This window comes from Lepisosteus oculatus, chromosome 14 (genome assembly GCF_040954835.1).
Source record: "Lepisosteus oculatus isolate fLepOcu1 chromosome 14, fLepOcu1.hap2, whole genome shotgun sequence".
In the NCBI taxonomy this organism is placed as follows: Eukaryota; Metazoa; Chordata; class Actinopteri; order Semionotiformes; family Lepisosteidae; genus Lepisosteus; species Lepisosteus oculatus.
The window spans coordinates 23039817-23056140 of NC_090709.1; the positions used below are offsets into that span (position 1 = coordinate 23039817).

At 39.6% G+C, this 16324-nt stretch overlaps 1 protein-coding gene and 1 non-coding gene across 2 annotated transcripts in view; one reads left to right on the forward strand and one right to left on the reverse strand.

Moving 5' to 3' along the window:
• LOC102683422 (zinc finger protein 189-like) overlaps positions 1-6930 on the forward strand; it is a 187572-nt gene extending 180642 nt beyond the window's left edge. Inside the window, exon 4 of the mRNA XM_069198062.1 lies at positions 5836-6930. Coding sequence (XP_069054163.1) covers positions 5836-6277 — 442 coding nt within the window. The 3' untranslated portion in view covers positions 6278-6930. The remainder of the gene's footprint in view (positions 1-5835) is intronic.
• Positions 6931-13580: 6650 nt separating this feature from the next.
• Positions 13581-13653, reverse strand: trnak-uuu (transfer RNA lysine (anticodon UUU)). Its single transcript has one exon. It is a non-coding gene; the product is annotated as a tRNA-Lys (tRNA).
• Positions 13654-16324: the final 2671 nt, after the last annotated feature.

Here is a 16324-nt window from a genome sequence, read left to right on the forward strand (position 1 = left end):
GCGCAACGGAAGCGCGTCTGACTTCATATCAAAAGGCTGCGTGTTCAAATCACGTCGAGGTTTTTCAGGTTCTGTTTGTGCTGAACACAGAATTCACACCATGTAGTTGAGTTCTATCTGTACACCACATAGATAATCTACACAAAATAGAGTAATAAAGATCACGCATTTAGGAGCTCACGCAGCGAATACCCTTGAATACAAGATGTGAACACAACTCACATCTGCTAAACATCACCTCCGTCTTTAGGGACAGCTACATCAGAGATTGGAATCCTGGAGGTTTCAGATCTCCACTGTTTTATTACAGAGTAAAACAAACCTAAAAGTTGGAGATTTTAAGGACACTTGTGTTTTGTTAAAAAGTGTCTTAAACCTGAAAATGTAATTTGAAAAAAAAAACAGCTATTGGACATTAGCTGGTGCTTTTTGTAACGATTTGCTATTTCATGCTGGAAAACAAAGAAAACAGACCCAACGTTCGCTTTCAGGTCCGGTTCATTAAATAATCTATTACTGAAGAGCCTGATTAAAATTTACACGAACCAGCTAGAAGTCGAACCTACAATCTTATGATTCGAAATCAGATGCGTTATTTATTAAAACTCTAGTATATCACATAACCTGAATTCCCCCGTAGTGTGCTCAGCGCCGCTACTAGTAATACACCGCTCCGTCTAAAATTTCAAAGTGAGAAACGTGTTTTCTGAATTTTTATGAGTTTTAAAATATAATCTCTTTAAATCAGACAAAGGGTTTATGTTTTGCACTGAAATTCCGATTGATTGAGAATTCAAAGAAAGACTGTTTTCTTCCACAATACCGTGAAATTATCACATCCACCAGACTCTCCAAGTTCTCCAGACCTTGCTGGGTGAGCATTTGCTCCGGTAAATAAGGTCACCTATCGTGTTAAATCATTTCTTCTCAACACAACAGTTCCTGGTGCACGTTTTCTCTATGAAAAAATACATTTTTCCCCTTGCACGATTTCTCGTTTTTTTTTATCAAAGCGTACAGAAAGAAGATAAAAGTAGAAACAGTGTCACAAAAGAACTCTGTCGCTGTTGGGATATGTCAGACGCATTGAACATATAAAATGCTAGATAAAAGCCATTTTCACTTCGTTTCTCAGTGTCGGGGCTGCTACAGTACATCAGGAAAAGTAAGTATATGCTCAGTAGAGGGGTTGTCATATTTTGTCTGTTAATCAAACATAAACAACAATTAGGGACAATGGACAAATTCAAACAATTTGTGAAATATGAAATAGAAATCCTGCTTATCAGTGCAGAAGAAATACTGCCAGTTGGCAAGAAACGACAGCATTTTTTTTCTTTAAACAAAAACCTGCATAGGGAGATCAAAATCCACTTGAAAAAATCCACTTGAGACGTTTTCGTTGGGGAGGAGGGTTGTGGAAGGGCAAAAAAGTAAATCTGTTCCGTCACGAACGGCGAAGGTCGCAGGTGATTCACTCCTCTTGACTAGGTGGCGCTAGGAGGTGCAGAGAAGTTTATATCCGGTTGAAGAAACTCCTCTTTCTCAGCTCTGCTTCTCGATTGTTTTGAAGCTGCGACCGCGCAAACGAATGACGTCATTATATTGCGCGACCCTGCATGTATTTCACCCACGTGTGGGTTGACTGAATCATTTTCTTTAGATAAAGGAAGTTGTTGTTTTTCTTTAAAATAACTTCAGGTTCTGAATACGTAACGTCTTGTCGACTGTGTTTATGCTTGAACAGAGCACAGCCCTGACAACAGGATCTGTGAAGAATAAAAAATAAGTTGTTCTGTTTAAACTCCGGAAGTCAGCCTTTGTTTCTGACCGACTCTGAAGAAGGATGGCGGAGTGCTTGTTAAATCTGCAAACCAAGCTTGCCTCTTTCATGCACGTTTTGCTCAAATCGTTCGTGTATGAAGTGTCAGAAGTTTTTGGAAACAGGATGTCTGACTCTGAGAACGCGTTTCAAGACAAACTCCTCAGCGTCTCCCAGATCCTGGTGAGACGGGCCGTGTTTAAAATCACACAGTGTGTGGAGGACAGTGTCGGGAGTGAAATGGCGCAGCTGAAGAAGGAAAACGAGAGCCTGAAGTGGAGATTGCAGCTGTGGGAGAAGGAGTTTGGAGGAGGAGGAGATCAGTGTACCCAGACGCTTCCCTGTGTAGTGACTGCAGGAATAAAAGAAGAAATGGACATGAAACGATTGTCAGGTCAGTGTGGTGACTTGTATGAAGTCAGAGTGTGTGTTTGTTAAAAACCAGTGTCTATAACTAACTCACTGCTGAGATTTTTTAAATAACAAACTTTATTTTAAAGAAAACATCTCACAATAGTAAACATTCTCATTATCAGTACGCGTTCTAACAAAGTATCAAACTGTCATCAAATAAACTTTCCGAAAGAGGTGAGAATATAGTGGAGAGATGCAGAGTGACGTGGGAAAGACATGTGTGTGCAATGGGATTCTTTATTGGAAACTGAACTGTTTTGTCCGGTTACGGTGCTGAAAACACCTTGTTCAGATTCAACAGTTGTTTCACTGAATCAATTTGTAATCCAACGTCATTAGGAAACAACATTTATTAATATTGTATTTACATTGTATTGGTCTAGATTTTTATATGTCTATGTCTACTAATGATTGTGTATATAAAAAATATTTTAATTAGTTTAAGTATTACAGTCCTCCAGGGTCTGTGTCTGTGTCTGAAATATTAATCCAGTATGTCTGTATTAACCCCCCTCTCTCTCAGTGCAGTGTTAATGTACAGGAGTGTCTAGTCATTGTGTCTGTTTTAACCCCCTTCTATCAGTGCAGTGTTGATGTACTGTAGTGTCCAGGCAGTGTGTCTATATTAACCCCTCTCTCTCTCAGTGCAAAGTACTGTTAAAGTACTGTAGTGTCCAGGCAGTCTGTCTGTATTCACCCCTCTCTCTCAGTGTAGTGTTAATGTACTGTAGTGTCCAGTCAGTGTTAACACCTATCTCTCAGTGCAGTGTTGATGTACTGTAGTGTCCAGTCAATGTGTCTATATTAACCCCTCTCTCTCTCAGTGCAATGTTAATGTACTGTAGTGTGCAGTCAATGCTTCTGTACTCACCCCCTCTCTCAGTGCAGTCTTTATGTCCTGTTGTGTCCAGTCAGTGTCTGTATTAACCCCTCTCTCTCAGTGCAGTGTTCAAGTACTGTAGTGTCCAGTCAGTTTGTCTGTATTAACCCCTCTCTCTGTGCAGAATTAATGTACTGTAGTGTCCAGTCAGTGTGTCTATATTAACCCCTCTCTCTCTCAGTGCAAAGTACTGTTAAAGTACTGTAGTGTCCAGTCAGTGTGTCTGTATAAACTCCTTTCAGTGCAGTGCTGATATGCTGCAGTGTCCAGTTGGTATGTATCTATTAACCCCTTTCTCTCAGTGCAGTGTTAATGTACTGTTATGTCCAGTCAGTGTGTCTGTATTTACCCCTCTCTGTCAGTGCAGTGTTAATATGCTTTTATTTCCAGTTTGTTGTCTGTTTAAACCCTCTCTCTCAGTGTAGTGTTAATGTACTGTAGTGTCCAGTCAATGTGTCTGTATTAACCACTCTCTTTCTATCTGCAGTGTTAATGTAAATGTAATGTAATTATGATATTATTACAGTAGACTTACTTTTTACATGGTAGTTAGGTTTCTGACAAAGCTAAATCAGAACACCCCCTTATACCAACTTATTCCGCTATGTTTAAACAACCCAAATTGATTGTGGGTGTACTAGTATGTGTGTGTAGTTTAAAGTTTTTAAGATCACATGGCCTCAGTTATCACTACTATGCTGATGATACTCAAATATAAATCCATACCAAACCTGACGTTGATGTGGATGTATTTAGTTGTATCTCCGATATAAAATCTTGGATGATTCAAAATGTCCTTCATCTTAACTGTGACAAGACTGAAGTCATGCTTATTGGCACCACCCATCAACTTTATAAAACCAGTGCTGTAACCCTATCTGTAGATGGTCTTGTACTTGAGCTTCAGTCTATATTGGAAACACTTGAGGATGATATTTGATGTTCGACCCACATGTGCAGCATGTTGTCTGAACATCTTTCATTCCCCTCAGAAATATTGCTTGACTATGCCCTATGTTATCACTAACTGTGGCTGAAAAGTGTTGTCTAATCTTGAATCGAATACTGTAAAGCTCTACTCTCTTCTAAATCCACATTGAACAAACTCCAGTATGTCCAAAATTTGGCAGCCAGAATCCTGACCAGGTCTAGTGCAAGAGTTCAGATTACTCCTATTCTGGAGTCCTTGCACTGGCTTCCTGTCAAGTTTCTTATCGACTGAACAATCCTCCTGCTCGCCTATAAGGCTCTCCATGGCTTGACACCTCAGTACCTGTCTGAGTTATCGCCCTACTCCCCACCTCCCAACCTTCGCTCTTCTAATTGTGTACAACTATTTGTCCCCCAGTCCTTCTACACCCTATGGGTGACATGGCCTTCTCCTGTTATGCCCCCAAGCTCTGGAACTCTCTCCCTAAGGATATCGGAGAGTCATCTTCTCTAAACTTCTTCAAATCCAGACTCAAAACCTTCTTCTTCAGAAGAGCCTTTATTTAACTGTTCTTTACCCTTCTGCTCCTACTGGACTTAGTACCACCATCTACTGTTTCCTTTAACTGTGCATTCTCACCGTGCTTATATTATGTATTTTTTGTTGTTGGCCTTTTTTAAAGTGCTTTGAGAAGCCACCTTTAAAAGTGCTATATAAAATAAAGTTTATTATTATAAAGGTCTCGTCCTCTTGTCCTGTGCTTACAGGCTCAGAGGCCAGTGCTCTCTCTGACGCTGGGGACAGGGCTCCTCTTGAACAGCAGCGCAGTGAGGAGGAGTGGGTCTCCATTCTGATACAGGAGACAGAGCTCACTGCTGCAGAAGGGAAAGAGACAGTAAGTGAGCAGCACACAGAGAGGAGACAGAGTGTCAAGGATCTGGACTCTGTGCCCATGATGAAGACAGAGCCTGAGAGTGAGACATCTGGGCTCTTAGTATGTGATAATTTTACAGAGAAGATTAATAATCTGGACACGAACAATATTACACAATGTTGTAATGAACTGGGCTGTGTCTCTGTACAAGAGCACAGTAAAGAACTGGATGTTTTAAATCTCACAGAACAGGACACAGAGCCCCAGTTGATTGACCCTGAAGAGCAGCAGACTGATGTACCTGGTGAAGAGAACAGTACTGAGTCACAGCACACAGAGAAGAGTCAGTACAGGGAGGAGCAACAGCAGCTCCTACAGGGCTTGATAATTAGGCATTGTTCTGTTCAAGTGGAGAGACTGTCATTGCAGAGTCTCAAACAATCATATGATCCCTTTGTATCTAATGACTTTACACACAGGTTTAATAATCTGATTACTGAGAAAATTGTTGAAAGTTTTAATGAACTGGAGACTATGTCTGTTCTTGGGCAAAGAGAGGAACAACTGAATGAACTGGACGGTTTAAGTCTCAGAGAGCTGAAGAAGGAGCCCCAGATGATTCACACTGCTGAGAAGCACACTGAGGGACATGGTGGAGAAAACAGATCTCAGTTTCAGCACAAAGAGCAAGACCATTCCATGGAGCATTGGCAGAATAAGAGTCCCCAGCATGATCAGGGGATGAGGAAGAATCAGTCAAGGCCTTGCTCAGATGGAGTGGATAAACTGCCATTATGGCACAGGGAGAAGCAGCGTTTCTGTCATTCTAGTATTTCAAAACCCTACCAGCACATTCACACAGGAGCGAGACCATTCAGCTGCAGTCAGTGTGAGAAGAGTTTTATTCAGTCAAGTGACTTAAAAAGACACCAGCGTATTCACACAGGAGAGAGACCATTCAGCTGCAGTCAGTGTGGGAGGAGTTTTAGTTGGTCAAGTAGCTTAATAGCCCACCAGCGCATTCACAGAGGAGAGAGACCATTCAGCTGCAGTCAGTGTGGGAAGAGTTTTAGTCAGTCAAGTACCTTAATAGCCCACCAGCGCATTCACACAGGAGAGAGACCATTCAGCTGTTGTCAGTGTGGGAAGAGTTTTAGTCAGTCAAGTAACTTAATAGCCCACCAGCGCATTCACACAGGAGAGAGACCATTCAGCTGCAGCCAGTGTGGGAAGAGTTTTAGTCACTCACACCTCTTAAAACTACATCAGCGCATTCACACAAGAGAGAGACCATTCAACTACAGTCAGTGTGGGAAGAGTTTTATCCAGTTAGGTGACTTAAAAACATCAATTTAGTCACCAGGTTTTTATTTAATCATAGTCTTAGTCAAGTCAAGGTAGATATGTAGGTAGATGCGTCAGCATGTGACATCCGAAGAAGGCTTCACAGCCGAAACATTTAATTTCTTCCCTTTTCAGCATGGAACAAAACTTTACTTGTTCCCAAAATGTCTATTAGTCATAGTCACTTTGAAGTCACCCACTTTTGAGTTCATCTGGTCAGTTAAATTTTGACTATACTCTTATTTACAGTTGACTAAAACAGAAATAGTTCTTGTCATGGAGTTTAATTTATGTGGATAAGAGAGGATATATATCAAATACAATAAATATTTATGCAATAAGGGGTAAATAATAAAGAATTAGATACTGTATGAATCTCTTTTAATAGGAAAATCTATTTTGGCACCATTTGTAATAATTCCATATATATATTTTTTTTCCAATGCAACTGTTTTTTTAAACAAGACAGGACAAGCAATATATACAGTGCCTTCAGAAAGTATTCATGCCCCATTGTTTATTTCTCCTTCTGCTGTGTTGCAAAGTCAAATTATTTAAATGTTTTTTTTCCACTCCTGTAGAAGCAATTCTCTATAATGTTAAAATGAAATTAAGTATTTATAATTCTGAAGACATATTTAAAATAAAAATGGAAAATTACTTAATTGATAAGTATTCACCCCCTTTGTTTTAACAACCTAATTTGGGTCAATTATCTTGAGAGATCACACTAAATACGTTGACAAGGTACACCTGTGTTCATTTCAAATTCACCAGTGTTCAATTGCTTGATTGCACAGTAAATATCACTGTCAGGTCTCGCAACTGAAACAGCAGATCAGATCAGTCCTGCTGTCATGAAGACTGAGGAGCTGCCTTTGGAACTTTGAGATGAAGTTGTTAGGATGAAAAAACCTGGAGAAGGTTATAAAAAGATTGGCAAAGTTTTGAACCTTCCTAGAAGCACCGTTAAAAACCCATTGTAACAAAATAGGAAAAACATGGCACAACCCAGACACTACTAAGATCAGGCCCTCCTACCAAATTGAGCAACCGGACAAGAATGGTGATTGTCAGAAAAGTGACCAAGAGTCACTGATAGTTGCAGAGCTCTTTGGCTGAAATGGGAGAAACTGTGCAGACATGAAAAATCTCTTCAGCAGTTTACAGATTCGGTCTCTTTGGGAGAGTGGCTAGAAGGAAGCCGCTTCTGAAAAGGCCAACATTAAGTCATGCTTTGAGTTTGCTAGAAGCCATGTGACAGAAGCTGAAAGATATACTTGTATTTTAATAAAATAAATATTATGAATCAGGAAAGCAGTTTTTCTGTTTTTCTCCTCCTGTCACTGTCAGCGAGCACAAGAAGACTGGAACAACGTAAGACAGGGAAAAAAATGCTTGTGGTAGGAGGGGGATTTGAGCTCCTTTTAGAGACCAGAACACCTAAATGAGCTGGAAAGACACAAGTCCTTGAGTCTGGCGCCATTGAGCACTTGGCCAGCTGCATGAGTGATACAGGGAGCTGTGCTGAATACACCAGTAAACTGAACTAAACTGAGGTTCCTCCCTGAAACACATTGCTGGAGAAGCACCAAGTTGCCTATTGTATCCTACACGGATCACAGAAATCAAATATATGGACCATTCGGAGTGTGTTTCCCAACTTTAGCATAATATTTTCCTTCACTGATGCCTTGGAGGAACAGAAACAACAGATTGTCTTCACAACCTTGGTTTCCTAATAAGGAATGAGGTCAGTGTAAGACAGTTTTTCTCTTTGGGGAACTGAGGTTGTGTTCCAGTTTTCCAGTTTAATTTCAAGATGGTCTGTGATGTGATGTGTAAAATATTAAAGTATAAAAAGAATAAAAAATAAAAGCATAAAAAGGCTAAATTTGTTGAAACAATACTGTTTCTTACTTTGATAAGTTACGTTTTTTTAACTAACTTTATTGTAAAGACTATTATTAAAATAATTTTAAAAAGCTCAAATTCGCATACTGGTATCTAGAAAGTGCAAAGCAGTCTAGCCCTTATACAACTTTCTGTGCTCACTGAATAGATCTTGAAACAATATAGTGGGTAGTCTATTATATTGTGGCAATAATAACCCTGTTTTGAAACCAGGTCTTGACAACATAAATTTCACGGAATTGATCTGCTGCCACATGTAATCGACTTTACAGTTTACACAGATGAGCACTACCCGAGCTTATTGGGACCGACATATTTCAAGCCAAAACGTAAAGGTCAGGGACTGTAGTATTTAATTTGAAGCGGAAATGTCAGTTTTCTTTAGGGGGACTGGCTTGAGACTTTTACTCATTGTGCTGTTCGGGTGTTCTTATTTAAAGTCGTATCCTTTACATCCTTGAATATTTGGCACCACAATGGTACCTTGAAGAACATGATAATGAACGTATTTGATTAAAATGAATTTCTTTCCTTTTTTGCGTAGATAATCCCAAGAGTGCATTCAACATATTCGCACCATTCACTAGGACTTAGAAAAACCCAGAGCCAATCTTCCCACATTATAAGTTGTTATTGCAAGAGAATACAGATTGATCAGTTCAAAACTGTTATTATTATTATTATTATTATTATTCATAGCGTCAAAGACTTCTTTATTAGCATTTTTTCTATACCAAAAAAAAATTCAAGGTGTTCTTCTCGTTGTACTCCACCTAGATAATCTAAACAAAATCGAATGTCATAGTACAGGCTCGCACAGTGAGAATTCTTGAAGAATAAAACCACATTGCACATCTTCGGAACATCATGTCCAAGTTTAGTAACCGCAACATCAGAGATTTTAAGCTAAGAAATTTCAAATAGCTTTTTTATTAAAGTTTCAAGCAAACTTGAATAACTTTGCAAGAAACATTTCAAAATCTCAATTAAATCCAGTACGATCCCAATGGATTAATCTGGACTTTCTTCCTGCGATCCCGACAAGTTGGGAAACAATCTTATGGTTCTTATGGTAAGAAATATAACACGAGACCACACAGATTCTTAAATGCATCATATTGTTATTGACTAGGACACCGATGTGAATATGTGTTTGGGTTTTGATTTGCCGATTCTTGTTCAGAATTGGTGATTCACGATTAAAGTATCAGTAGCGTCGGAAAGCAGGAGCTCTGTTTCTCAGCGATCTTGAGATCTACCATGTAAAGCACAGTGTGAAGATCTGTACTAAAAAACACCAAGTGCTTAAGGTGACATCTTTTACCGTTGCAACTTTTCATCTCAGGTGTGCTTTTAGAAGGCATAGAAAGAACGGCTGTGTTAACACCTTCATCACACAGCAGAGTGGTGCAGCTGAAGTGTGCTGGGCTCATAACCTAGAATTTGATGCACCAAAACCATCCTCTGCTATGAATGTTTTATGGAAGACTGAAACACACCATTGGGTCAATGAAGTATAAGAAAAAAAACCTAGCCAAAGTCTCTTTGTTTAAGTCCCGTTCTAAGTTTCTTGCTTTTGTGAGCAAACTTACCCAGATCTGCAATATTTTAAAATATATGTAATAATTAATTGGAAATTGACAATATCCAGTTATATACTTGGACAGACAAAAAAAGTAACAATTATGATATTACATATACCCATATACCTCATAACCTACATATTAACACACTGACCAGAATAATTGAAAAGCTTTGAATCAGAGCTCCTGCAGTTAGTGTTAATTAGAAAAACAACAATGCTGAAACCTGAGCACAAGTTCAGCTGCTCTCCAGCTTTGTTCCGCAGAGTTTTTCGTTGCAATTGAGCTCAGAGCTGGAGATGATCTCAAGATATAATCGTGTTAACTAGTCTGCAGCTGTGTGCTCCTTTTGAAAGTTTGTTGCAATTGACCCAAAGTATGTTTTATAGCTGTCAGGTGCAGTTCACTTACATAAAGGACATTTATTACTGAGGAGCTCGATAGTTTTAAAAGCAATATGAGTCAGACAGGAGATGAACCTACAATCTTTTGATCTGCGTTATCCATTGCATTACTGCCTTTCCTCACATTGCAGAACTGCACCAGAGTGAGCTCAGCGCCGTCGTACTATCTAAGGTATATGGGGTTGTGTGGTGGCTGTGCCTGTGGTTGGAAGGTTGTCAGCTCGTGTCTCGTGGCCATCAGAGAAATCCTCTTCTGTTGGGTTTCTGAACAAGGCCCTTAAACCCAAGTGCTCCAGGGACACTGTATAAATGGTTCACCCTGTGCTATGAGAGCAAGTTGTGGGTTTTTTTAAAAGACAAAATCCTAATACCTGAAATTGTATATGGCCAATAAAGTGGTCTTATATGTGTGTTATTTTATCTATATATATTATTATAATAGTTCAGGTGGGTAGCTGCGTCAGCATGTGTAGGCTGCAAAAGAAGTAGTAATAGGTTTATTCCATGCTGAAAAAAAGGGAGAAAGAAAACACAACGTTTCAGCCATGAAGCCCTCTTCAGGTGTGAGAAAGACAAGGCAGTAAGCAAAGGTAATGTAGCAGGAGAACAAAGGCATGGAGAGAGGAGGAGCGAGAGGCGGGAGCAGGGGACAGAAAGAGAGGCCAGTCAAGAGGTGTGAAGTCAGAATAGCTGTAGAGAGGTGTGAAATGAAACATTTCAATGAATGGAGAAAATTTAGAAGAAGAGTAGTCTGTTGTTAAGAGAAGGGGGAAGGTGTGATCATAGCTGCAGGATAATTTTGGTTTCGGTAGTCTTTCTGATGTTTGAGTTCGGAAAACCATCTTTGAAAACACAGACAGAGAAATTAGTGTGGTCATGGCCGTCAGAGGTGAAATGAGAAACAATGGGCTTGGAGAGATCTTTAATCTTCACATCCCTAACACGTTCTCTGAAGCAATCTCTGAGTTGCCTTCCTGTTTCCACAATGTGGACAGCATGTCCTGTACTGCTCTGTTATTTCATTTAGATGTGTACAGATAAAGCTCAACTGCATGGGGAGCCTTTCAGGTTCAGCAGCAGCAACACCTGAAAACACACTAGCTAACCTCAACATGACTTGAACACTCAACTTTCAGATCCAGGGTCAGACACGCTACCATGGTGCCATGAGGTCAGTCACTCCAAGTGCTTTTAATTCCCCAAAGAGAAAAATTAGCGTCACTGAAAAATATATTTTTTAATTCTCTCCTGTGAGGAGCGCTGCCGAAGAGGGTCTCTTCTTCCCAGACCACAGATTATTCTTCATGCCTGGCTCTCACACAGAGAGCAGACACAGCGTCTCCACTTATGTGTTTACTACATCTATAGATCTGACCCCCTACAGCCCCGATACTCCTGGACAGGATATTTACCACCAGCCTCGTGAACTTCTCATCTTGACCTCTCCTAGGAGGAGCACAATTAACACAGAATCCTCTCTCCATTTAGCAAATAACACAAAACACTGTTTACCTGTCAAGACAGAAAACCAGGCTGCTCCAGGTGAGGCTTAAACTCACAACCTCGGCATGACTCCACTGATGTCATTTTACATGGCCTGAACCAGGAAAGAGATTGGAAGTCAAGAAGTTATGGTGTTGTTTTAATACTTGCCTACTCTTATAATTTTTCGTTCAAATTTTTTATTATGGAGTACTTTCAATTGATGTTAATCCTTGTCCCAATGAACAATTCTGAGCCATGGTGTATCTTGAATAATGTTCTTATAGGCTTCAGTTTGGAAAAGTGAGCTCTCCAGAAGCTACCAAAACCGCTAATGGTTACATAACACTTCATGCAAAAGCAATGTTCGGGTTTAAAAAAGAATATTACTTGCTACGAATAAGAAAACTGTTACAGGAGGTGTGTTAGGGCTATTTTAGCTTAGATCTTCAACTCATCGCTACTGAGCGCTAAAGGCAGGTCCTGGCAATACTTCATGAGATCTTCTTTAGAAAACATTTAAGAAAAATATTTCCACTACCATACATAAAGTAAAAGACTTTTGAAGAAACTGTTCTCATACAACCAACATACAAATTACACATCTTAATGAACATGAAGAGAAATCCGTGTTGTGAATAACATAAAACTGTCACTACACATGATTGAGTTTTTGAGTCTATCCCCTTAGACCACTCAGCCATCCTGACAAGCAGTGGAGACTGGTGTGTTGAATGCACCTGTTGCTTTGTCGACTTAAAAGCAGGGCAGATTATGCTAGAACAACAGAACGATTATTAACTACTACTGTTCTTTTCTTCTTAATACAGAGATTTCTACATTGCAAGACAATTGATGACTTACATAAAGGAAAGCCTTGGTAAACGAAACAGGAACGGACAGGGATCAAACCCATGATCTTCAGTTTACGAGACTGACGCCTTTCAACTTGCCCAACACACCTCCTGTTCTGTTTTTCTTTCCCATCAAGGCTAACATGTTTTTAAAATAAAAAAATTAAATCTTTGTGCACAAATTGCAATGGTAGGAGAAATAAAACAAATATGATTATGATATAATTGTTCAAATTAATTCTACTGAAACTGATTAAATCACATGGAAGCAACAACAACAGAACCGTGATTCTTAACAAGGAGATATGGGGCAGCAGCGGGATACCAACTCATGCCCCCGAAGAGACTGGAGCTTTAATCCAGCTCCTTAGAGCGCTCAGCCGGGTTACCCTTGAGTGGCTTTTCAGCACTTGTAGTCTGACTTTGTGGTGTTGTGATGCGTGGAAGCAACTACACCTACTTTTTCTGAGATGCTTCCTCTCACTTGGTGAAATATTCAATTCTTTGGCCCTCTGAATATAGTTCTTCTGTTAAGCAGGCTTTAGACTCTGCTTATAGCGCCCGTGTAGAGATTTTATTTTTACAGGAAGATGCATTCCAAAACGTATCTCTGTAGTTTTAGAAAAGCTTTGAACGGCGGATTTATACAACGCACAAACAGTATTCTAACTGCAGACTGCAGATCTGTGCAGCAATCGTACTCGATTTGACTGTGATTCTGAATTACTTTAGCAAACATATTCAGGTTTCCTTGAACCTTTAATAAAAAAAACGACATCGTTTCCAATCTCCAATGTCACTGTAAACTCAGAGGTGATGTTCTGCAGATGTGCAGTGTGCCTTTCCTCTTGTTGTATTCAAGAGTACTCACTGCGTGTCCTGTACGCTACTGTGATTTCATTTAGATTATCTACGTGGAGTAGAGTGACAAATCACTTTGAACACTTTCGGTTTGTTAAATGAAACACCAAAGAAAATACAAGTGATGAACATTTGAAATAACCACTGACAGCTAGAAGAGTGAAAGATAAAAGACAATTTATAATGACATTCACAATAGATTTAAGCAAAGGACAACCACCCAGACAGGCATTTGAACCCTGGACCCTCAGATTAAAAGTCAGGTGCTCTACCAACTGAGCTATCTGGGCTCTGGAAGAATGGAGACACTGTCAGGGTAATAGCAAGTCACATGTCTGTTCTTGTGCCGAAGCGCAGTCATACCTGACCTGTCTGGAATGACCACTGACAGACTTTATCCAGAAGCGACGGCACCACTCCCAGTAGAATGAGAGAGAAATACAGCATGACATGGAGGGTCAAGGGTCTCCCACAATCCATCTTTCCTCACATTACTGATTTTTTCACTAACATGTTGTTACTTTTCACAGTCAGATTTTTTCACATTTAATAAGATCTTTTAATCAACAATATTTAAGAAAAAAAAACAAATGGAATATTTTTTGGAACAATAATTAAAAAAAAAACTTTCCATGCCTTGGTTGTATTAGTGTGCACACCCTTATAAAGGAGGTTGTATCTGTGCTGAAATTTAACCAGTCACATTCCAGATCATGTACAAAGGTTATTTGCCTTCGCCAGACATCAATTGTATTGATTCTGATTAGTCCTAATTTATATCAGCTTATCTTATATAACCACCCAATCTGGGAGAACAAACGTTCAAACTGCACATGAAGAGAAATCCATTTGCTGATTGTAACCAAAGAATGTCGTTACAAATTATCCGCCGAGCTGTTTTACGTATCCGGTCACCTCTTTCCTTCCTAGTTTGCAGTGAGCACAATTCTTTCAGTTTCTTATCTAGTATTTTCCTTGCTATTTTACTGTCCCTTTCCACCAAGTGGAGATGGATCCGCAACCGAAACCCTGTTTTCGCCCTGTGTTTCTGCAGCTCAAGTCTGTATGAGGAGAGGTAGTTACACAGCTCCAGTGGCGCAATTGGTCTGCTTCTACAGCAGAGTCATGCTGAGGGTGTGAGTTTAAATCTCACCTGAAGTAGTGTAGCCTGTGTCTTAAACTACTGAAAGCAACTGACGAGTTTAGGTGCTCTTAGGTATTTGCTGGAGATTGGGTCTAAATTAACATGAAATAAACAAGTAAAGGTTTATTCTGTATCACACCCAAAGAAGGCTCCACAGCCAAACTGCTGTGTTTTCTTCTCGTTTCAACATGGAATAAACATTTTCTCGTTCCTTTGCAGCCCATGCATGCTGACACAGCTACTTACTTAAATTACCATCAGCTGTGGACCTCCAACTGACCTGAGAGATATCTACTTAGACGAGAGGAGCACGATGGAGTACCGAAAACTTGAAAAAGCTCTCGCACTTAGATTCTGTGTTTTTGTTGTTCCCCCGATATTTTTTAATGTTCTTTTTCTTTATGTTTTGAAGTTGTTTCATTTGTTTATTTGTTTTTATAGTTGTTAGACCACTACAGGGATTTTCCTATGTTCCCAGAAGACTTCTCCTTTTGTGGTTGTTGTGTTTTCGGGTTATTTTTTTTTTTCTATTGATAGGACCCCACGCATTACTGTTGGACTAGTTAACTTTAGTTCTTACATTCTACCTGAAATTACCTCAATAACTACAACTCTTTTTTCTATATTTAACTACAGTTGCTTTCCAGACACCACAACTATTCACGATGAATCTTATGAATACACGTCTTTATGAATGATAGTATTATTTATTAATAATTAACTTTAATGTTATTTAATGTAATGCATGTACAGCCTTTAATATGTGATAGTGAATTTGCAGGTATCTTGGGGAGGGAAGAGAACTGAAATTAAGGAAATACATATTTAAAGGGGGTGCAAGTTACCTCTGTCACATCTGGGTGTTAACTGAATAGATTTGTGGTATTATTTATTGTGTTTTAACTCTATACTTGTGTTTCTCAGGAGACAGCAGAAATATTGGGGACTTGCGGCTACAGAAAATAGTGTGAACTTTATAGGCAAATGTAAGGTTACGTTAAAGAAAAAAAACATATTGTCACCTTTTTCAACTTGATTATTTAAGACAGTTGTTCAGAACAGTACCTCTTCTCGTATCTGTGGCCGTGGTCCAACAATAACAGTGGTGAAACAGGCGGAATGTGTGGAATGAACTGGAACAGAAAACTCATCCAGTCGATAGTAAGGTTGTGTAGGACTGCACACACTAGGTGACAGTGTTGAATAGCATGGTCTCAAAGCTTCACGAGCCAGGCAGGAATCGAACCTACAATCTTCTGATCTGAAGTCAGACACGTTATCCACCACTGGCCCTACTAGCACCTTGCTCAACTGCGCTATAGTGAGCTCAGAGCCGCTACTAGAAATTCATCGCCCCGGTCCACATGTTCTCAATTAGATTCATGTGTTTTGTACGTGTCTATAATTACCTCGTCTTTCATTTTGTCTGGTTTAAAAAAATGTCTCTTTTGTCTCTTCAGACAAAGGGTTTATGTGTCTCCCTGAAATTCACACACGAGGGAAGTCCTAAGAGGTAGGAAAGATATCACGTTTAAAAAGAAGTGGAGACGCCAGCGATTGAAAACGAAGCTTCATAGAGTACATGCGCGCTACCACTGAACTAAACTCCTGATAGCGAGTCTTTTCCGCAGGTCTTTAATTGTGTTAGGAAGAGTGAACCGTCAACAGTGCACATTTTAAAGGTCAAAGCAAGACAATCAGACGTGAGGATAGATCAGAACAGGAGCCTCTGCTTCTCTGTTTGCTGAGCTTTCGGTGAACGTAAAAGTGAAAGACAAATTCGCTATTTTCACTTTTTAATTTTTAAGGAACAAGAA